Source organism: Mytilus californianus, unplaced genomic scaffold, assembly GCF_021869535.1.
Source record: "Mytilus californianus isolate M0D057914Y unplaced genomic scaffold, xbMytCali1.0.p SCAF_3, whole genome shotgun sequence".
Taxonomy (NCBI): Eukaryota; Metazoa; Mollusca; class Bivalvia; order Mytilida; family Mytilidae; genus Mytilus; species Mytilus californianus.
This window is the reverse complement of record NW_026262679.1, coordinates 102389097-102412493: the sequence shown is the minus strand read 5'-3', so window position 1 is coordinate 102412493 and position 23397 is coordinate 102389097. Positions and strand designations below refer to the sequence as shown.

The window sequence follows — 23397 nt, the reverse complement described above, 5'->3', positions numbered from 1 at the left end:
GTTTTGTATTATTCCATCATTGATCGGTTCGAAATAAGTTGTACGAGTTTTCGAGTTTTCGGTGGCAAATCCGGATTCTGCTGTACTATCCGGTTTTGATTCAGTTTTACACTATTTCCGTTTCAGACACAGACGTTTGGCAAGACTATGGTAATATCCTAATATTTTCACTGTTTTAGTGTTTTCGTACACTTTTAAGTACGAGGATCTATTCAAAGTAAAGAAAATTATAACATACTTCGTTTTGTGTTAATTGATAACAATGCAAAATGTGTAACTCTTTATAATATTGAAACTTCGAAGGATCTTTCTGTTGGTGACTGAATTTAATTTTGGAAATGTCACATACTTTATGAAATGTCTCCAAGATGATTGATTCCGCCTTACATGAGGGGTTGTTTTGAAGTCATGAAAAATGTATAAATATATTTATTTTTAGTATTGAACATACTTTTGCCAACTTTTTCTATGTACGTGTTGTATGCATATTTTTCACCCTTTGGCTCGGTATCCTTCATCACCTGTTCCATGCATGTGTCAGTTACTTGTTATCTTAAAAGTACAGATTCTTGTCATATTCAGTCCTCCTTCTGGTTCTGATCCCATTACTGGCATTAGTGGTTAGTGAAAAATTGCATTTGACGTCTGATGAAACTTGATAGAATTAGAATAAACAATCTATGACTATCGATTTTGAAAAGGTCTATGATGTTTATAAAGGAAAAACAATGTCACAAATTGATTTGTCGTCATATTTATAACAGTTTACTGATGTAACATATGTATACCTTCGAGAATTTAAATCATTTCCAGGCAAAAACTTAACAGTCCCCCAGGCAAGGACGTCAAGTCTTTGGCAGTGTATCCCATTTCTACCCCCTGTATCAGTGAAATAAAAAAATTTCCCCAAACACAATTCTGATGTCAAATAAAATCGTGAATAAAATATTGAGACTTCTTGAAATCTTACAAGTACAAATTCATTTTAATGACCTAAACCCGATCAGACCCCCGCTCCACCCAGCTGGGTCATACATTGGACACCCTAGTTTTTAATGCACAATCAAGATTAATTATAGTATGTCTGCTGTTGAAGAAAAAAAAATCTTTTAAAATGATCATTTAAGATTGAAATTGATCTAAATAAGTTTGAGAATTTAGTTTTTTGTTATTAACCAATTATTGGCTCATAAATTAAAGGGCATGTTACATATACCAATGTATACTGGTTACAAATACATGTAGACAAATACATGTAGACATAGGTTACAAAACAATAATTGTAATGCTTATGATAATCTTGATAATATGGATTTAACTATAGCAGTTGTTTTTTATTGTAAAACATTTATAACAAATTAAAGCCACAGTGTTGCTATTAAAGCCTCCAGGAAAGTGAATATATATATTTATAATGCCCTATGAAAAGGCTGCTTATTTTTCCGGATTATGATCATGATGATAAATATAAATACATATATCAGTCAAAATGGGAGTAGAGTAGGTCATGGTTGAAAGATACAGAGAAGTGAAATTCAATGGTGTGTATGATATCCCTAGATTTCTCTGAACAAACCACCAATATGTGCATTACTGACTGAGTTATAAACTCGACAGTACTAGTGTAACCAACTTATTAGTACAAAAACAATGTATATTAAAAGTACATTTTAGTTAATTTTATTACACTGTAGTATAAAAACTAGTTGGGCCCGTAAAATTTCGACTGGGCCCTGAGAAAAAATATAATCAGCAGTTTAACCATGTCAAAGCTTTCACTTCGTTTCTTAAGAAATAAATTGTCTCCTTTTAATTTCTTTATATACAATGTAAATGAAAAATGAGAACAACAGGACAACATGATATTGCATTAGGCGGTTGAGATAAGCATTAAATGTATGTTAGTAAATGAATAACTTAAAATAAGGCTGATATTTTTATAAAAGTTTTCATGTTACAAATGCAGCTTACATGTATCTCAATAGTGTTGATAACATTCACAGTACCAATTTCAATGCACCATATACACATTTAGAAAATGTCTTTTCAGTGATGCTGAAATATTTAAAAATCTAAAACCTAATACGAACATTGAAGATCTGATAAAACCAAAAATGAATGTTTGTTGCTGAGTATTCCTGTTGAAAGTCAATCTGGTTCAAATGCAACATAAACTAATTATTTAAGTTTGAATTATGAAATAATTTTATGAACTTCAATGAATACTTGTATATAAGATTTAAAAAAACTAGTTTGTTGTTGAATTTTGATACCACCAGCATTCTTTTTGGTTGTTGTTTGTTGAATTTTGACCCAACATAGTTCTATTAGATGTTCTCAACCAATAATTCATTTGTAGACCATGGCCATGTTGACATGTTAGAAGTAAAAAAATATAGTACACATATATATAAATATACATGTGTACATGTAACTTGCAAATTGTGTACATTTCCTTTTGATTTCTGACTGTTATACATGTTAATCTTTTTGAAAACACTACAGATATCAATTTTCTATTTCAGATATTATAACATGAATAATTTTCATATTTTATTTTTTTAGGCCGACTTTTTAAAAGGTTTGCCGTCACATGATGAGAATAATTTCACCAAATATCACACAGATGCTAGTTGTAAATCTAGTGTAAGTTACTACAGTAGAATAATCATGATGTTGTTAAATGTTATTTTTATTATTTCCTATTGCAATGTATTGCAGTACCATTTAGTAGTGAAAGTGTCACTAAATTTTTGGTAGGATTGCTAATGAGACAACTATCCACAAAAGACAATATTAAATGAAGTGATGTAAGCAACTTCAAATGCACAAAGGTCACCATATTGCTAGGTGAGCCTTCAACAAAGAGCAAACCTATACCCTATAGTAAGCTATAAAGTCCCATACATTTTGTAGCTCTGGAATTTACAAACCAGAAAATGTTCAAAATCAAAAGCAGGTCTACATTCATCAAAGTTAACAACAGTTTTAAGTCTGTAGTAATTATGTTAAGTTTTGAGGAAAATTAATCCAAGCATACTAGAGGTAGTGCATGATATTTAAAAAATGCCTTTTATTTATCTGACTATCAAAGTCCTATAACTCTAGAATTACACATCAGATTTATTTTAATTCAAATGGTGTGATATGTTCACTAAATCCAAAATTTATGTACAGTTCAATCAAAGCAAAATCAAGTTATGATACAACATGTGAGATATTTACTTAAATCTGACAATTAAAGTCTGTATAAAATCTTGAAAAACAAACAAGAAAATTAAAAAAATGAAAAGAGATCTTCCATTTGTCAATCTCAACAATAATGTAAAGTTTTGTAAAGTACAAATTTTCTTTTGGCTTCTGTGCAGACTTCAACAAAACAACAAAATCAAAAATCCACGAAAAGTTTTCCTCAATCCACCAAAATTGGTACAAGTTCACGAATAATAATGAATCCACAGTATCAAATTTGTGTATTTCTTTACGGACAATAACTTAAGTTTAAGTTAATGGATCTCTATGAAATTTTTGAAGAAGGTTCAATACCACAAAAGGAAAGTTGGGATATTGGGGATGATGGTCCAAACCGTTTAGGAATTAGGGGCCTAAAAGGGCCCAAAACAAACATTTTTCTAGTTTCAGGATAATAACTTGTGTATAAGTATTTTGATTGCTCTGAAATTGTACAACAATGTTTAATACCACAAGTAGAAGGTTGGGATTCATATAAGGGGTTATAGGGCAAACAGTTTAGGAATTAAGGGCCTAAAAGGGGCCAAAAACGACAATTTTTGTAGTTTCCGGACAATAACTTGTGTGTAAGTGTATGGATCTCTCTGATATTGTACCATAAGGTTCCATTCCACAAAGGGAAGGCTGGGATTGAGTTTGGGGGTAATTGCCTCAAACATGTAGGAATTAGGGGCCAAAAACATGCATTATTCTATAGTTTCCAAACAGAACTTGTGTTAGATGTGAATGGATCTCTCTGAAATTGTACTACAAGGTTCCATACTACAAATGAAAGAATTGGACCGAGTCTTGGGGTAATTGCTCCAAGGGGGGATTCCAAAAGTCGCGGGGGGGGGGGGGGGGGGGGTTCCAATTTTTTTAAGGAGTTCATATTTTTTCAAAAATTTTCAAATTTCACATTTTGTAAAAGTTTCAAGAAGTAATCTTCAATTGCACAGTATTGCGCAATAGATTTGTAAGATCTTTTACCACATTTTTTTTGAGTCAGAAACCTATATTATGTCAAAAATTTGATCACAATCAAAATTCAGACAGTATCAAGCTTGAATATTATATCCAAATTTGCCCCAACTGTTCAGGGTTCGACCTCTGCGGTTGTATCAGGCTGTGCTCAGCGAAGCATTTAATTATCAATTAGTTTAATCGTGAAATTTTCCTAGCTGAAATAACATTGAATTTTATAGGTTTACAGAGTTCTTCTCACTTATTCATTGTTATTTTTAGTTTTTTCTTGATAGCTGAGAAATAATAAATTCATGTTTTTATGGCCCCGCAACAAAGTGGTCAGGGCCTTATAGTTTTACCTTTTAAATTATCCATCATTCTGCAATGTACAGTTATACAGACTTTTTTCTAAACACCTTCACATATCTGCATATTGGGCAGGTTTTTAGTATGTGATTCTACTATGATGAGTTACAGATCGAGTTTATGTTTGGTTCCGGCGGAATTTTCGCTCCATTGATTCTTGCCTAAATAACAGGCTTTGGACTTTGAAAATTATGTGAAAATAACAGTTATACAGACTCTTTTTCTAAATGCCTTCACATATTGAGCTAATTTTTAGTATGTGCGTCTACCATGATGAGTTATAGATCAAGTTTACGTTTGGTTTTGCTCTACTGATTTTGCCGAAATTACAGGCTTTGGACTGAAAATTTTGTGAAAATAAAAAACTATTTCATTTCAGATAAGAAAGCCTACAGTTTATATTTCAACAAAAGATTATCCTTCAGAACAAGGTAAAACATACATTAGAAACGAGGTGTTGCTTTAAATATTTACCATGTTGGTTTACATGTACAAATGAAATAAAAGTATTGTCAGACACCTTCTTCCTGTTTGCTGATACTTTTTATGCCCCCACCATAGCGGAGGGGGCATTAAGTTTAACCCTTGTCCGTCTGTACGTTCGTCCCAAAATTGGTTTCCGTTCTCTAATTTTAGTTTGCCTCAACCAAATATTATGACATGTATACACAATGCTAATTACCACAAAACACAGGTCAAGTTTGAATTTTGGTGGCGTTACTTTTACCGTTCTAGAGTTATACCCCTTTACAAATGAAAAATTGCTGAATTTTTCGTTTCCGTTCTCTAACTTAAGTTTGCCTCAACCAAATGTTATGAAACATATACACAATGCTCATTACCACAAAAAAAAACAGATCAAGTTTGAATTTTGGTTGAGTCACTTTTACCGTTCTAGAGTTATGCCCCTTTACAAATGGAAAAATTGCTAAATTTTTCGTTTCTGTTCTCTAACTTTAGTTTGCCTCAATGAAATGTTATGAAACTTATTCACAATGCTTATTACCACAAAACTCAGATCAAGTACAAATTTGGGTAGCGTCACTTTTACCCTTCTTGAGTTATGTCCCTTTATAACGTTATATGCAAGCAGGGCGTCATCTGTGTCCTATGGACACATTCCCCATTTATTTTAATATGTTGAATGAACTTCTAGCTTGACAGTGTTGAGTTGACATGTAAGCATTTTTCCAATCTGTCAGACACCTATATGTGCAAAATTAATGTACCTCCTGTTTTCCTTCAATACTTTGAATTATGAATTAGGGTACACTTCTTGTTTGATTAACAAAATGTGAATACTGGTAAAACAATTTGTTGGTTTATTACATGTCAAGAGGAGATCAAGCAACAACACAAAAAATCAAAAGAGATCTAGAAGTAAAATATTGTTCTTTACAGCTGTTATCATAATGCTAGCAAGTTAAAGGTTTGGTTGACTTGCTTGCTTTGTTTGTATAAATGTTTGCTCAAGCATTGTAATTAAGATTGTCATCTGGAAACAATATAAAACAGTGGAGTTAAACTTGTATATATTATACTTAAATTTGATTGGACATTATCAAATAATCAAATTTATCTATATACAGGTTTAACTCCGTCTACTTATATTGTTTGCAGATATCAATCTTAATTACAATGCTTGAGCAAACATTAATACAAACAAAGCAAGCAAGCCAACCAAACCTTTAACTTGCTAGCATTAGGATAACAGCTGTAACAGTAGACAATTGCCTATAGAGTATATCAAACTCTAAATTGCCCCAGAGTTAAAAAGTTTAGAATAAATTTAGCAAAGACTTTTGTACACACTATTTTCTTTGGGATTGCAAAGTCTTATGGTTGCCAATAAAAAAAAATTAACATCAACTCTCTAGAAGTTAATATGAAGTACATTATTATGTGTTTGTTTGTCCTTTACAGTAATAACAACTGAAAAAACAAATATACTTCTTCGATACCTACACCAGCAATGGGACAAAAAGGTAAGTAAAATGTAAATCTCCTTAGATTACAGATACATTGTACAAGATTCTTCAATAAAGTAGGAGAATTAGTAAGACTCCACTGGGGTTGTTTATCATAGTCAGAAAAATTACCAATCAAACATGACAAAGTATTATATTCAAAATTGTGATTTCTGTTTAGCAAGGAACAATTGGTATTCTTGCTGTAGAGAATTACATATTTATGGAAATTGTTCTATAGAATGCACTGTCAACAATATCAATGTAAGATGACTATTTACTCTCATTCTATGAATAGAATATAGAAACATTATTTATTGAAACAAAACTTTAATCATTTTTGTCACAAAGCTGCAGCACATGTAAAAGAATCGCTTCAATTTATCAGGTCTTGTTATCTATCATTTCCATAAGTCTGATTCTCTCAAAGATGCTAAGTGTTACTCAGAGTCAGTCAACAAGTGAGTTATGGAGGATTTAGTTTCTGTTAGTTTGTGTTGTTGATCTGCTATAATGTATACATTAAAAATGTACATGTGTTGATTTGCATTTATCAATTTCCTCCTTTCATATGCAAACAGAAGTTGCATAGAATGTGCAGTAAACTTTAAAATTGGGAGAATTATCCTGTAATTCAATGCATTTTTGTCTTGCCTGTCGCAGAGGCCACAATGGCGTACACTATTTGTATAAATCTTAATATTTCAGAAGGTAGAAGACCTAGATGCTTCTTACCTTGTATGTAGATGCCTGCTGTTTTAAAAGAAGTTTCCATCTGTCATGTCCATTGTCCTTATGGTTCATAGACTTCTTAAAAAAACTATTGTTTTTTGTCCTGTGAATATTTCATTTCACTTTCTCATCATGAGTTAGTTTTTTTTATGTGTAGTATATGGGAGTCCTTTCATGGTCTACACATCTGTCAGGCAGAGTTTGCCTGACCTTGAATCTCATTTCAGGAATCATTAATTATGAAGGTTAAGGTTTTGTGAGTTGGTCTATTTCTCAGATACTATAAGCAATAGGTCAACTATATTTAGTGTATGGAATGATTGTAAGTACTTAGGGTACATGTCTGTCTGGCATGGTTCATCTGGACTTGACCTCATTAACATGGATCATTTACAATGTTTTTGTGATACATGTACCAAAAAAATGTAGTAAAACCTTTATCATGAAAACTTTTAACATATATATCCAATCATGATCAGTAAAGCTAACAGGACATTTCAGCAAGTGCACTGTTGTATAAAAAATTCATAGAAAAATGGTCACAAAGTATTTTCATTTCTGATTAATGAGCCACATTTATTTTATTTATTGAGTAGGAATTTATGTATTTTACAAAATCCTGTCATTCTAAATACTATGGTTACACTGAATTGATAGATACATTGATATTGAGAAAGTTTACAAACGACAAACACTATTACATGACCTAAAAAAGTGCTTGATAGAATTAAAGGAAAAGACCAAGACTTTTAAAATGGAAATTTAGAACATACAAGATTTAATAAACACATGTATGTGAATATCATTCCAAAGATTTAGAGTACATAGTTTTTCACCTTGAATACAAGTAAAAACAACTGTAAATTGTTTCTAGGTTTAAACAAAACGATGTTGATGTTTTAAGATGTTGAGAATGGATTTCAATGGAAGGAAAATATTTATTTAGTAACAAAAGTTATTGTAGAGTTTCCATATTGTTTTGTAGAATTCCAATAAAAAGAGAGATTCCAGTAAAGCCAGTTTAGATAGTTCGGAAACCTCATCAAAAATGCCAAGACTAGGTGACGATGATGCATCATAATTACTGTTTATTTTATGTAAATTGTGTTCAAATGGTGATTTCTACTGAATGTACGGAAGTTTTAAAGGTGCTGAAGATGGATAAGTGTTGTCAAGTGGATGAATTCCTAGGAATATTGAGACAATACTGATTATTGAACTTTCATTGTAAAAAATTATCAAAACATTATGTGATAAAATACACATAAGGCTATTTTAGAGTGAGTGATGAGGGCTGTTCCAGAATAAAATGCAAGGGGCATGGGAGGCACCTTTTGAAGTCCTCAACCACTAATAATATAAATTTTTATTAAACTTATAATAATTCATACAAAATTCTAAGGGAAATGCACATTAATTTGATTTCCTGCATCTTCCCCACCAAATTTGATTTTGGAACAGCCCTAGCAATGATACCTGTTGATTCACTGTGAAATATATCTCTATAAATGTAATAAATAAATACCAATAAAAGGGTTGTAAACAACAATCACTTTTTAATTGTCAATTAATCAACACCATTACACGTATTGATGTAGAACTGATTTAATAACTGAAATACTTTCTATGTATTGTATATGTACTTTTCCTCAACTTTGGAAGTTATATGTATTGTATATGTACTTTTCCTCAACTTTGGAAGTTATATGTATTGTATATGTACTTTTCCTCAACTTTGGAAGTTATATGTATTGTATATGTATTTTTTCCTCAACTTTGGTAGTTATAAAAAGCTGAAAAAAATTAACACAATTGTTCAAAGTCGAAATCCCACACTATGATATGATAAATAAAACATTTTGTCTACATACCCTAGATACTTTTAAGAGAATGTAATAGGAACCACATGTATATTTTATTTTGGCATTGAAAAAATTTAACATTGGAGAGTTGTCTCATTGGCACTCATACCACATCTTCTTATATCTATTGAATGAGACCACCTGTAATTAAATGTACACAATTTATTTCAATTTTCTCTATGTAGCAGTAAGATGACATTAATTTTATGATTTTCATTGCAATGATTATGTAAGAATGTCTGTTGAGCAATAGATGTTTATGGTGACCTCATATTTTATTTTTTTTTAAACGGAAAGTCTTATTGAAACTGTATTATTGAAAATGGTGGTTTGCATTAAACCCTTTATTGATGAAAAAAAAGAAAACAAATTTTTATAGTTGAATTCAAAACTAAGACTAATTTTAAGCATCAAATTGAATAGAGTTAATGGTACACTATAAATGGTTAAACATTATATATATGAATATTGTCAGAAAAAAATCAAATACATGAATTACCTCCCAAGGCCAAGTATAGTTGGTTGTGTGTCTTTAGAATGGAGATTGAAGTACTTTTGAATAATTACATTACTTGTATGTTTCATGAGAATCCGTTAGTTTGATTGGGTAACAACAATCATGCATCATTCAAAAATTAACCTTCATATCAAAATGAAATGTTACATTCGTGATGACACGTGCTTCTACAAAAAAGTGCACAGGTAAATAAAAGAAAAACTTGATAAAACTTTTTTGTATGGTCTAATTAGCATAAAAATCGTGCACACATTTTTAGAATGAAGCGCTTCTGCACTTCATACAAAATGTGCTTCGATCAACGCTTTTACAACCCAATAAAATTACAAAAAAAAGCATTCATTTCTTAATTGAACCAATGGTTCTATAGAAATGGTAAAAAATTATCATATTAGTATTATATAAACTTCAATTTGAATAAAACAAGAAAAATAAACTTTTATGATAGTGCTTTAGATGTTGTGTTTAAACTTTTAATTATAGTGTATATATTGTATATTTTATGTAATATTGTATATATAGTATCACAATAATAGAATTGGTTGGTAAGAATGAAGTTAGGTGTATTTATACATGTGTCATATGATAATGGTGATATAACAGTTAGTTATGTTTTATTTATGTTAGAGGAATAACATATTTTAAAAATTTTGTATTTAAAGTACAACTTCTATACATGTACATGTAGTTAACATTTTGTCATATCATCAAATTAGTTTCTCAATTTTTAGTATAAGTAATTTCAATCTGAATCTGAATATTGTGTCTCAGTGCAAATGTATTAATTAATACCTACTCTGATAAATTAAGTCCAGTAAATGTATTATTACTGGGTACATTGTGATTTTTCCAAACTAATTGACAAAGTGCAGAAATAAGCTTTCACGTTCCCTACTTTTTAAAATTTAATGAAATGATTTTTTTTGTATAAAATAAGATAAATTTCTTAGTTATGAATATCAATAAAGCATAATAGGTTGGCAGCTGCTTCTTTATAAACGAAAAAATGTATAAATAAATTTGCCATTTTCACATTTTGTCTTGAATAAAATTGAAAGAACTAAAAATTACATCTCCAACCAATTTTTGGAACAGAATTTAAAGGATTTTGAAAATAGTTAGGAAGGTTTAAGTGCACATTTTCTTTAGTAGTTTGGGACTTTCCCAAAAAAAAAACATCAACTAGAATTTCAACTTTTTTGTTGTGAAATTTATGTGAAGATGTGTTGGAATTGATAACCAAGTAATTTCTTCAGTTTTTCACACCAAATTTTGGGAACTTCAAATGATATTATGTTATGCTAGCTAGGTTGTGTATTGAATTTTTTCACTATAGTGATGTTAAGCCCAACAATTATAACACAATATAAAACCTCATTAAATGTCCTTCCTGTCTCCTGTAAGTTTTATCCCAAATCTTCAGTAGTAATATTCATACCATAATGATACTAACTATATGCTGCTACTTAAAGTAGCTGAGAAAGTCCTAAGTTGTCCTATAAATTCTGATGTACATTCTGACCACTAGAGCAGTTATAGTACTGTATAAATACTGTAAACAACTTGTTTTAACTGTCAGAAGAAATAATTGTTTTGATCTATAAGCCAAAGAAATGATTGTTTTGTTCTATAAACTGAAGAAAAATTCACATTTAAACACACTAATATAGTTTACATTATAGTTTTACTAGTAAATTATATCAAATACATATTACTCCTTTAAAATGCTAATAAAGTACTCCGAAACAGAACTGTGTACTACTTAGTCCAGTAAATGACAATTTTTTTTTAAATAACAGCATGTAATACTGGTACACAAATATTCAGCATGGTGAGTAATTTTTTTTATGCCCCCGCCTTAGCAGAGGCGGCATTAAGTTTTACCCTTGTCCGTCTGTACGGTCGTACGTCCCAAAATTGGTTTCTGTTCTCTAACTTGAGTTTGCCTCAACCAAAGGTTATGAAACTTATACACAATGCTAATTACCACATCAACTTTGAATTTTGGTAGCATCACTCTAACCGTTCTAGAGTTATGCCCCTTTATAAATTGAAAAATTACAAAATTTTTAGTTTCCATTCTCTAACTTAAGTTTGCCTCAACCAAATGTTATGAAACTTATACACAATGCTTATTACCACAAAATACAGATCAAAATTGAATTTTGGTAGTGTCACTCTAACCGTTCTAGAGTTATGTCCCTTCATAATTGGAAAAATAGCAAAATTTTTAGTTTCCGTTCTCTAACTTAAGTTTGCCTCAACCAAATGTAATGAAACATATACACAATGCTTATTACCACAAAATAAAGATCAAGTTTGAATTTTGGTGGGGTCACTTTAACCATTCTCGAGTTATTCCCCTTTATAAATGGAAAAATTGCAAAATGTTTTGTTTCCGTTCTCTAACTTGAGTTTGCCTCAACCAAATTTTATGAAACATATACACAATGCTTATTACCACAAAATAAAGATCAAGTTTGAATTTTGGTGGGGTCACTTTAACCATTCTCGAGTTATGCCCCTTTATAAATGGGAAAAAATGCATTATTTTTAGTTTCCGTTCTCTTACTTAAGTTGCCTCAACCAAATGTTATGAAACTTATACACAATGCTTATTACCACAAAACACAGATCAAGTTGAATTTTGGTAGCGTCACTTTAATCATTATCGAGTTATGCCCCTTTATAAATTGAAAAATTGCAAAATTTTTAGTTTCCGTTCTGTAACTTAAGTTTGCCCCAACCAAACATTATGAAACCTATACACAATACTTATTACCTTAAAACTCAGATCAAGTACAAATTTGGGTAGCGTCACTTTTATTGTTCTTGAGTTATGTCCCTTTATAATGTTGTATGCAAGCGGGGGCATCGTCTGTGTCCATGGGGAAACATTCTCCATTTATTAAATGATGAAATGCTTTTTTATTTCAAGAGTTATTTTATATAAAGGTATATATGAAATCCATGAAATACTATGTTATGTATTTGTATCAATGAAACAGGAAACTCGTATAAAATATGCAAGGTAATGAAGTACATCTCAATTTGAATAAAGTTTAATAACATTAAGGTTCCTAGTTTTGGTTTATAACTTAATAGAATGGAAAAAAATTGGCTTGAAAAGTAAATAAGATTAAGGTTGTTCTTTTAAGAAATTTAACTCCAATATGAGCTTCTACATAACAGTTTCATTGCAGATATTTTTTTGTAATGAGAACAAAAAGTTTGGACACAAATTTGAAAGTGTACAACTGAAGAAAATTGATGTAATAAACTGCAATTTTTAGTCCATCTAATAAAAGTAGTGTAATTATATGATATTGTTTAGTGATGTACCTGTTTTATCAACTGATTGTTAAAACAAAATTTTCAATCATTATTGTTATTGTTTCATATATATGTTCAATGAGGAGAGTAATTGTTGTGGAATTAGTGGATGGCTTTTGTATGCAAAGCAGGAAAGCTTTACTTCTGGTAGCATGACATACATGTATATAATTCAATAAAAATGTTAACACTTTTTTAATCATTTGTTTTTGTCTTTATTATATATAAATGAAATAAAATGCTAGATATGCTTCAATGAGACAGCAACTCAAAGACTCAAATGACCAAAATACGTCTAGAGGGTAACATATAGTCTTAAACAAAATACATGTTTCTCTAATTTTCATGCTTTTTTCACATTTCTCGATTAGTGTGAGAAAAAAATTTCTTATCTCTAGAGAAAACTTTGTTCTCAGTAAATGATTGGTCTAAATTTAATTATGACTTCAAATTTTCTTGGATTCTTCTGAATTTCCTATTGTGAAGTCGTGAAAAAAGGCGAACAGGCCTGATGACGTCACATAAAAAGAGCACAACTTTCTGCAAATCTTTGAAAAGGAAGGATAAACTTTGTTTAGACATCATCTAAAAATCATTAGTGAAACATGAAACATATTCCCCCAATATAACTTGTTTCTAACGATATTTCTCGACCCTCAACAGTTAAATTTTAATTATTTAAAAAGCTCTGCAGGCCCATTAAAATTTAACTGTCTCGAGTGGAGAAATATCGTAACACACTTGATGCAGTGGTGGAATCTATATGTCTATAACAGATGTGGTGGAATCTATATGTCTATAACAAATGTGGTGGAATCTATGTGTCTATAACAGATGTGGTGGAATCTATATGTCTATAACAGATGTGGTGGAATCTATATGTCTATAACAAATGTGGTGGAATCTATGTGTCTATAACAAATGTGGTGGAATCTATATGTCTATAACAGATGTGGTGGAATCTATATGTCTATAACAGATGTGGTGGAATCTATATGTCTATAACAGATGTGATGGAATCTATATGTCTATAACAAATGTGGTGGAATCTATGTGTCTATAACAGATGTGGTGGAATCTATATGTCTATAACAAATGTGGTGGAATCTATGTGTCTATAACAGATGTGGTGGAATCTATATGTCTATAACAGATGTGGTGGAATCTATATGTCTAAAACAAATGTGGTGGAATCTATGTGTCTATAACAGATGTGGTGGAATCTATGTGTCTATAACAGATGTCACGCTCTGAATCTTACAGAGTTTAAAACATTTCTCTAAATTACAATACTTCATTCAAATATGACATGGGACAAACACTTGTAAGTTTTCTGATTTAAATCTGGTACCGGCAAGGAATAGTAAAGTTGTGAGTGATTGTATTTGGTTTATTGTATTGGATGCATTTCTGTAGGATTAAACCGTTAGGAGGAATAGGTGATGTGATAAATAATGTTGAAAGTACAAAGTATGTTTTGCTTATGATTGAGAGGTATACAGTAAGAATTGCTACATAAGCCAAAGTTGTGAAATAAATCACGGAAAATAAGTTGTAACCTGGTTGTGACAGACAGTCTCATTGTCCTTCACTGTCAATCTCTAGCTTCTACTAGAATAAATGGTATGGTATCACTAATAAAAACGGGATGTGGGTAATCATCTTAATACAGCTAGCCAACACACGAAGCAAACTAGACAAAGTGATGCCACCGCACTCCAACTATTGTAACAAAATCAATGTAGGACTTTCTTTGATATAATTGTGTCTGGGAGACACAAATGATGCCCCTGCAGATGCAAAATGTTATTTTAAAATTTACAAAGTTGAGCATGGGAGCACATAGCTCTATGGTTCACTGTAGGAGGAGTTATCTGGAAACACTATGCACCTCTTATGCAAGTAAATACTCCAACAATGACAAAGTTCAACTATCTCCTAAAAGAGCAAATATTATTAAAAATCAAAGCCCTGACCACATGCACACCTTCAATATATGAAGAAACAGCCAGCAAAGTGAAAAGTTCCTAGCATCCAAACTGTAAGAGAAGTTATCCGGAAATGCTAGTCTATGCACCTCTTATGCAAGTAAATACTCCAAAAATGACAAAGTTCAACTATCTCCGAAAAAGAGCAAATATTAATAAAAATCAAAACCCTGACCATATAAACACCTTCAATATATGTACAAACAGCCAGCAAAGTGAAAACTTCATAGCATATAAACTGTAAGAGGAGTTATCTGGAATAACTATATGGGACGGAAGGACGGACAGACGGACGGACGGACAGGGATAAAACAATAACTTTTAGTTGCGGGGGCATAAAAACCCTTAACATGATCTAGGCCTCAACAGAGGACGATTACTGTACAGCAAGTTATTTATTTGTGTATAAATTAAAAGAAACAACCAAACATCTGACGTCAACACCATATTTTAAAGCAAACATCCCCACTCCCACCAAATTTTTAAAAAGGGCTCTATAAGTAATATCACCGTAAACATGTTATTATCCCATTTGTAATAAGGTTTCCTACATGTACATCCAAAACTTTCAAACCAATATTTGAGTCTATGCAAGATTTAACTAAATTACTTGTGTAAACGGAATCTCTGACTCAATAATCGACAAGTTATACAAAAACACTTTAATTCATTGAAAGTTCAAACCTTAAACGTCACAACAAACACGAGCATTGCGACACACTTTGAAATGTCCACACCGTAAGAAGGGGCAAAAAGAACATCATCGTCCGAAAAAAAGAAAAAATAACCATAGGGAATAGTCTTGTCGTAAATTGATGTTTCGATTTTCTTGTGTGAAGTACTTTTCATAGTTATTTTGCAAAGGGCATGTCCGCGTGAACAGTCTCTGGCCGTTTCCTCTTATTAAACAACACACGGGAATTTACCAAAAACAACATATTCATGAAAATTTTCAAAACATTTGGGTTTTATAAATGACAAAATATAAAGTGAAAAAGTTGCCATATAGAACGAAGTTTTTAAAATTTTTATTCATCGATTGAAATTAGTTCAGTTTAAGAAACAATATCTGTCATTGAAAAACCATTCAATCTTCATAGACATTCCTGTAACAAAAAAAAAGTGTTATCGTTCCTCACGTTATGACGCCATTTTAAGCATCTTTTAACATGTATTTGTGTGCGTTTTTGGTCTTAATCCTCTCATCAATTATGCATATACAAAAAAATAATTAACGTACCATGTTTTGATTTGTTTTGGCGCCAAAACATATTTAACGCATTGATCGTTTCAAAGCGTTTCATATAATAGTGTCGAAGGACAATCTATGTAGCTGTCTTTAACTTTTTATTTTTTTAAATGTATATGAAAACCAACATTAAAGTGGTAACCCAGAGAACACGAAAAAGAATATTTTTGTAGTTTATAAATCCCAGTGACGAGTTTGATTTCAAACAGGCATATTTCAACCCCGCCGCATTTTAGCACCTGTCCTAAGTCCGGAACCTCTAGCCTTTGTCTTGTATGTTTTTAATCTTGGTTCATTTGTATGTTTCGGAGTTTCGTGTGGCGTCCACTTTGCTGAACTAGTATACATTATTGTTTAGGGGCCAGCAGAAACCCGCCTCCGGGTGCTTGATTTTCTCGCTGCGTTGAAGTCTAATTGCAGTTTTCTGCTCCGAGTTGGTCGTGTTGTCTCTTTGGCACACCCCCTTTTCCATTCTCTATTATATACTGAGTGAGATTGACATAACAAACATCTTTTCCGAAGATTTCCCCAAGTAAAAAGTCATTACAACAGATAATATACACTGCTACTTTTGCATAGGTACTATTTCTGTACTAAAAATCTGTAGTACTGGAAATAACTAGTCACTTTGCAATTACTTTTCTCATTTTAAGGTCAAACAAATGTATTTTTTTTAGGGGGAGAGGATGAGGCTTGGTGGCCAAGTGGTCTACTAAGTAGTTCATTTACTCATTTTACTGTATCTCTAGCCTTTCAACACTGAGGTTGCGAGTTCAAACCCCGCACGTAGCATGGGAGTTCGACTCTAATCCTTATTGACTATAATTGCTAGTTTTCCTGTCAAAGGTTGGTTGTTCTCTCCGGGCACTCCAGTTTCCTCCACCAATAAAAGCTGGCCGCAACGATAAAGCCAATAGTGCTGAAAGTGGCGTTAAACATCAAATAATCAACCAATCAATCATTTTTTTTTCGCATCGTCACAATGTAAGTTTTAAAATTGTTTTTTCTTATTGGCTCTTCTTCCTTTGTTTTCGGTTAGGTTTAATAGACTTTTTGTAGAAGTTTGTACAATTAATCTTTTTTACTATCATTAATGCCTCCATATGGTTTTTAACCACAGAGATTGCCTTCGGTATAGAAACATGGTCAGTTAGCTGAAATTCTCCCATACGATAGCAAAAAAAAGCATTTACATTTACAAGGGTGTTTCATTTTGACTGTGTGGTATGTATAAATATACAGCCACACCTCTCAGGAATAGGAACGTTTTAAAATGTTGCAATAATTCGATCTTTAAGGGTTTTTTTTAGGGCTGCTGTATGGGAAATTTGGTTTATTGTCAATTTGCTACTGGAAGTTAACCAACCAATCAATTAGTTTTTAACTTTTGAATTACAAGTATAGCTGTCATTTTTCCATCTAAACTTACAACTGAAAACTCGCACACATACAGCTCATCTTCGTCACAATCATCAGCATCCCAGAACCAACCATATATATCATACCAAACTCCATCTTCATAAACCCATTCATCATTAAACTCCATTTCTACACATCTGCCACGGTTCGATCCTTCTTCTATAAGTAGATCCGTGTTGAGATATAATTGGGGAAAACGAATCCCATAACTAAGAAACAAGCTCAAAAAATAGACAGGTATAATAGAGTGAACACGATAACATGTGTCGCCTACTACTATATATATTTTTTAAAAGTTATGAACCCTCAAACTGAGGTCAACTCGGTGGTCAAATGAAATCTGTACGTGTTCACAGAAATGGTATTTGTTCACGTGTATAATATTTTCAACATATCATGTATAATTTCTGAGCTATATATACATACTTAAATCAACAAACTTAACGTTGAATTAATACTGGAAATAAAATATTTTAAGTTTTATGTAAGATGAAATGGTGATAGAGAATGGAATTATTCTGAACTGTTTTAAGCCACTGTCGCCGAAATGGAATTCCTATTTGTCGTCTTCCAAATCTTTGTTTGAATTCAATTCTTGTATTGCTTCGTAAATTCAGTTTTTTTTTACATTTTCAACTTCTCTAAACTCATTAATGCCAAAATAAAATTGGTCCTTAAATAATTTACCCATCCAGGAAATCGTATAATTTTTATGCAACTAAACTAAGTTAGAACACTATTCGTAAGCAATGCACAAACATATATATACATTGCTGGCATCCTGCATTATGTATTATGAGCAAACGGTAAAATGAATCTACTCTTTTAATACATCATAGTTCATGTTTATTTGGTGTCGACAAAGATTTCTCTTTACATATTTCTTGACCAGATCGACATGTGACTTTAGCTTTTAAGATCATCTCTGAATAGAAGTATATAATCATTGGTACAAACCGTTTCCAAACGGTAGATTATCCAGATCAAGCTGTGTATTGGTCATTGTAAACAGGTATGTACCGTTGGTGTTCAGATCAATGGCCCCTGTCCACACATCTGCATCGTCATCACCTGAAAGGAATTTAACTAAAAGTTTCGTTATTCATTTAGCAAATATCCAGCCCCGCAACTGGACGAATTCAGCAATAAAGCGTGATTCATTTGATTAGAAGGAGTTGTTGATATACGCCAATGAGGCAATGACCAAACGATAAAGATAATAAAGACATCTAGAGATATGGTAATTTTCTATACAAACCACAAACATGTCGTCATTCACTTCAAAAGCTAACCAAACCTTTAAACAGACTTATTCAGAAGGGATATAGTTACGATACTGATGTCAGGTCATTAAAGATGGCATATTTTGGAATTAATATTGATTCACTCATAGGGTCTAGCTGCATTGGATATAAACACATTTATTCTAAAACCAGTTGTTGGCATGATACGGGTTATGTTCTTCTCATATATTTTATGATGGTATGATACTAAACCCCTAACGGGAGTGATTGTGCTTGATTGTCATATGATGAAGACATAATCTTTCATTCGGTTTAATTGAGGTCTGGAGCTGGCATGTCAGTAACTGTTAGTAGTCCTTTGTTAATTTGTGTATCATTGTGATTTTGCTTAGTTTCTTCTGTTGCCTTTTCTGACATCGGACTCGGACTTCTTTTAAACTGAGTTTTACTGTTCCTATTGCTGTGTGTTTGTTTATTCTACATTGGCTAGGGATATAGGGGGAGGGTTGAGATCTCACAAAACATGTTTAACCGGCCGCCGCATTTTTGCGCCTGTCCCAATACAGAAGCCTCTGTCCTTTTTTTTAAGACTTGCATGTGTTTTCTTAATTTTAGTTCATTTATATGTTTCGGAGTTAAGTGTGACGTCCATTTTCACTGAACTAGACACATTTTTGTTTAGGGGCCAGTGGAAGCCCTCCTCCGGGTGCGGGATTTTCTCGCTGTGTTGAAGACCTATTGGTGGCCTTGGGCTGTTTTCTGCGCTTTGGTCGGGTTGTTGTCTCTTTGACACATTCCCCATTACCATTCTCAATTTTATTCAAAATCAGGCATATGCCTTTTTTAATCGACCTCTAAATAAGTTGGTAATTGATAAATTATACAGAAACTACCAAAGACCTTCCATCAACACCAAATTCAAGAATAATTTAAAAAGAAAGAATAGGACATAAGGCAATAACCGGAGAGGTTCCGGACAAACACATGTTGCGGGGTTAGACTAGTTTTATGAGTACTTCATCCATTCGATCAGAGGACTTACGAAAAGTACATACAATTAAAATTAGTACACTTAACTCACTTAACTCCAAATTAACAAAAAGTTTACAACAACAGCGAAAAGAATGAATTGAAAATGTATTATTTCGTAGCCAGGAAAGTCACAGTAGCAAGCGCATAGTACTAAACATTGATATTAAATCATGTCATCTTACGCTTAAATATCTGTCTCTGAACTTCATACAATATTTCATACAGTATCGTCACGAGCAGCATACGAACACACGATATTGTAAGATTCCCAGTGATAAATGTACTTTATTACGTCGGTTGAATCACAAAAATTCCAAAGTAATAATAGCAATCCATCAATCAATACCAACACCTGAAAGACCTAATGATTTTAATCCCAAAACTTCTTATAATCCCTTTTTAATTGACGAGTCAAGTAGACAAAACTCTGTTTCTATCTACAAACAGCAAAAAAAATCTTTCCGCAACAAATAACAACTTACCTATTCCAAATTTTTCCCGAAGTGCCTCAGCTTCATCTTCGATGTCTGGGACCCATAAGTGAGCACCTGGAGTGCCCATACATTCTGCCTGCAATCACAAAAAAGAGTTAACCACACAAAAGAAGCAATGAAGATATATGGCAAGATTCCCCTGATTCTAGTTATATTTTCAAAATCTCAATATAGTATTAACTAACTTTCACCAATACTTACTGTAACTATTGTGATGTATTTGGTTGCATAAAAGTACATGATTTCTTATAAATTATCATAATGAACAATAATCTCCGGACTTGTAAGGAATGTTCCAAAAAGACTGAAGTAACTAAATGTATTGGTTAATTTATCTGGGGCTATGTTAAATAAAAAAAAAAACTCTAATTGATGATTTTCGACTTCTTTTAGAGGAGCTCCGACTTTGATATGTAAACATAAATATTCACCATCAGATTATTAACAAAATTTTAAACAATAATTTACTTTAAAGAGGAAAATGCTACCAAAGTTATGCTTTTCATCGTTTTGCGTCCGCTTGCAGGTAAAGGGTTTTGTTAAAAAATGACCCAAACTGTTTAGTTTGTGAAAGGTGTGTTTTTATATGTGTGGTTTTGTTTTCATTCTAGTTAGATATATGTTTTTTTTCTTAATTTTACGCAAAAAAATAAATAAATATATATTATTGATTTGTAATCTCACCTCTGCCAACTGCCATGATAGATAGTTATCTACCCCACCAAAGAGGTAACAGTTACGACTAATTTGTTGATTATCCAGCTTTGTATATCCAATGGGACACGTACACGATGCTAAAATAAGATGTTAGCAGTGGTAATAGCTTGTAACAAGCACTGTGATAACCACAAAATCGCATAAATCAAATGACACCAACCTCCAGTAGCATCAAGATTTCACAATCTCTTTCTCTTTCGATTCAACATTTCCATTTATCAGAACATACATATTTTATTGTGAAAACGAACATATTAAGCAAAACATATATATTCTTATTTATAGTTTGTTCTTATGTTGTGCTGTTACATCACTGTCCCAGGTGAGGGGAGGGTTGAGCGCTCACAAGCATCTTTAACCTCGCCACATTCTTTATATGCCTGTCCCAAGTCAGAAGCCTATAGTTCAGTGGTTGTCGTTGGTTCATGTCTGTCATATTTGTTTTTCGTAAATTGTTTTGTTATACATTAGGCCGTTTGTTTTTTCAATTGAATTGTTTCATATTTCTCACGTCGGGGCCTCTTATAGCCGACTATACGGTATTGGTTTTTCTCATTATTGAAGGCCGTGCGGTTGCCTATAATTGCTTACATCCACTTCATTTGAACTTTAATGGATAGTTGTCTCATTGGCAATCATACCACATCTCCTTATTTTTATATTGTTAAAAATATTATATATTATTGAGAACGCATGTAATTTTAATATACTAACTTTTTCCAGAATAACTGATATATGCTATTATACTGATATTACTGAATATTGTCTAGAAGATAAATTATAATGCGCTAAGATGACGATGATGATTTGGTATTTAATACCAGTGGCAAGTATTACATACATATCAAGAAGAGATAATTTCAATGTGATATGAATATGAATCCGGATTTGAACTAGACAGACACAGTAACATTACATGCATGATTTTTTAACGTGCTAGTTCACAAAGTTACCATCCACAAGAAAACATGTTACAGTACACAGACACATTATTCTGACTGCGAGTCGACCAATCTCTGTTCTTACTCCTTAATGCCGCGTGGCTGGCTGAGGAGCATCAGATACCAATTTGCAAGTCTTTGGTTTGACCGTTCAGGGTGTCGAACCAATGAATTTCTGCACTCGAGGCGAGCGCGCTACCAACAGACTATACCATTGCAGTTAATGTGTTGATAAACACATTTACCCAAGTGCAGTATCAGTGATATTGCACGAATAATTTTAGTAATATTTTACATGGAATATTAGGGGTTAACAGTCACAAATTTATATCCCTGCTCCATCATTTGTATAATATAGCAAAGTCAATTATTTGCTGAGTTAAGCTCCAAAATTATTCAAATTGAAAAACTGTACGCAATGACATTATGGAAGAAAGATTATGTGAAAATTTCAAGGAAAAATATGTCATCGTTTTAGGAGAAGTTGCAATTTACATTTATTACAGCGTCTATTTTTCTATGCTATTGGAAATCCCAAAACCATTTAAATAAAAAAAAAAAGAAACATGCGCAACTCCCATATATAGGTACCTTGTATCAAAGATTATATGAAGGTTTCGTTAAAATATACTAGTAGTCTCTGGTTTAGAGGGAGTTACAGAAGCAAATTACGTACGGATAAACGAATAAAAGAACAAACGAACAATCGGGAAAGCGAAAGCAAAATCTAGGTTATAATAAGATAATCTTTTTATTGTGCGAGGTGTATATGTCAGTATTGTTTCATTAAATTCGCCAATGTTACTTCTGAAAATGTGCGTTTTAATTTTTAGTTATATAATTATGTACACTATCATTACATCATACTTACTATACACGTAATAAATGTTTTCATTAATTGCGGTGCAAACTGTTAGTAGTAGACGAGATAAGAGGATGATAATCTGATATTATTGTTGAGCTGAATATTCTTGTTCATCTCGTCTGGGGCAAGGTTCTTACCAGGCCAGAATAAATCGTTCCTAAAATCCTCCCGCCCCCTCTCAGAATATCAAACTATTGTCCCAAAGAGAGTCTCGGGGAGATCATATATATATGGCGAGCCGTTCTCGTCAAAACTATGTTTAAACCATTTTTCGAAAAATTTACACACTGAGAATTAAAAAAAAACACACTGAGATTAAAAAACCTAGAAACACACACTGAGAATTAAAAATTACACACTGAGATTTCATAAATATGCACTGAGATTACAAAAAAAAAGAAGAAAAACACACACTGAGAATTGAAAATTACACACTGAGAATTGAAAATTACACACTGAGATTTCAAAAAGACA

General features: G+C 32.1%; 1 protein-coding gene and 1 long non-coding RNA gene across 2 annotated transcripts; one reads left to right on the top strand and one right to left on the bottom strand.

Moving 5' to 3' along the window:
- Nucleotides 1-126: 126 nt before the first annotated feature.
- Nucleotides 127-13173, top strand: LOC127735586 (DET1- and DDB1-associated protein 1-like). The gene is made up of 5 exons (XM_052245830.1): nt 127-150; nt 2566-2646; nt 4943-4994; nt 6487-6548; nt 8248-13173. Exons 1-5 carry the CDS (start codon nt 148-150, stop codon nt 8341-8343), a joined length of 294 nt encoding a protein of 97 aa, XP_052101790.1. The 5' UTR covers nt 127-147; the 3' UTR covers nt 8344-13173.
- Nucleotides 13174-17654: 4481 nt separating this feature from the next.
- On the bottom strand, nt 17655-23091 carry LOC127735603 (uncharacterized). The gene is made up of 5 exons (XR_007998517.1): nt 22930-23091; nt 21085-21194; nt 20389-20476; nt 18588-18701; nt 17655-17789 (listed from the first exon to the last, which is right to left on the bottom strand). It is a non-coding gene; the product is annotated as an uncharacterized LOC127735603 (long non-coding RNA).
- Nucleotides 23092-23397: the final 306 nt, after the last annotated feature.

Excerpts from the sequence above, each read along its gene's own strand:
- LOC127735586 (XM_052245830.1), top strand. Across the intron at positions 2,647-4,942 it reads ATGCTAGTTGTAAATCTAGT|ATAAGAAAGCCTACAGTTTA; the intron begins GTAAGTTACTAC and ends ATTTCATTTCAG. Across the intron at positions 6,549-8,247 it reads ACCAGCAATGGGACAAAAAG|AATTCCAATAAAAAGAGAGA; the intron begins GTAAGTAAAATG and ends ATTGTTTTGTAG.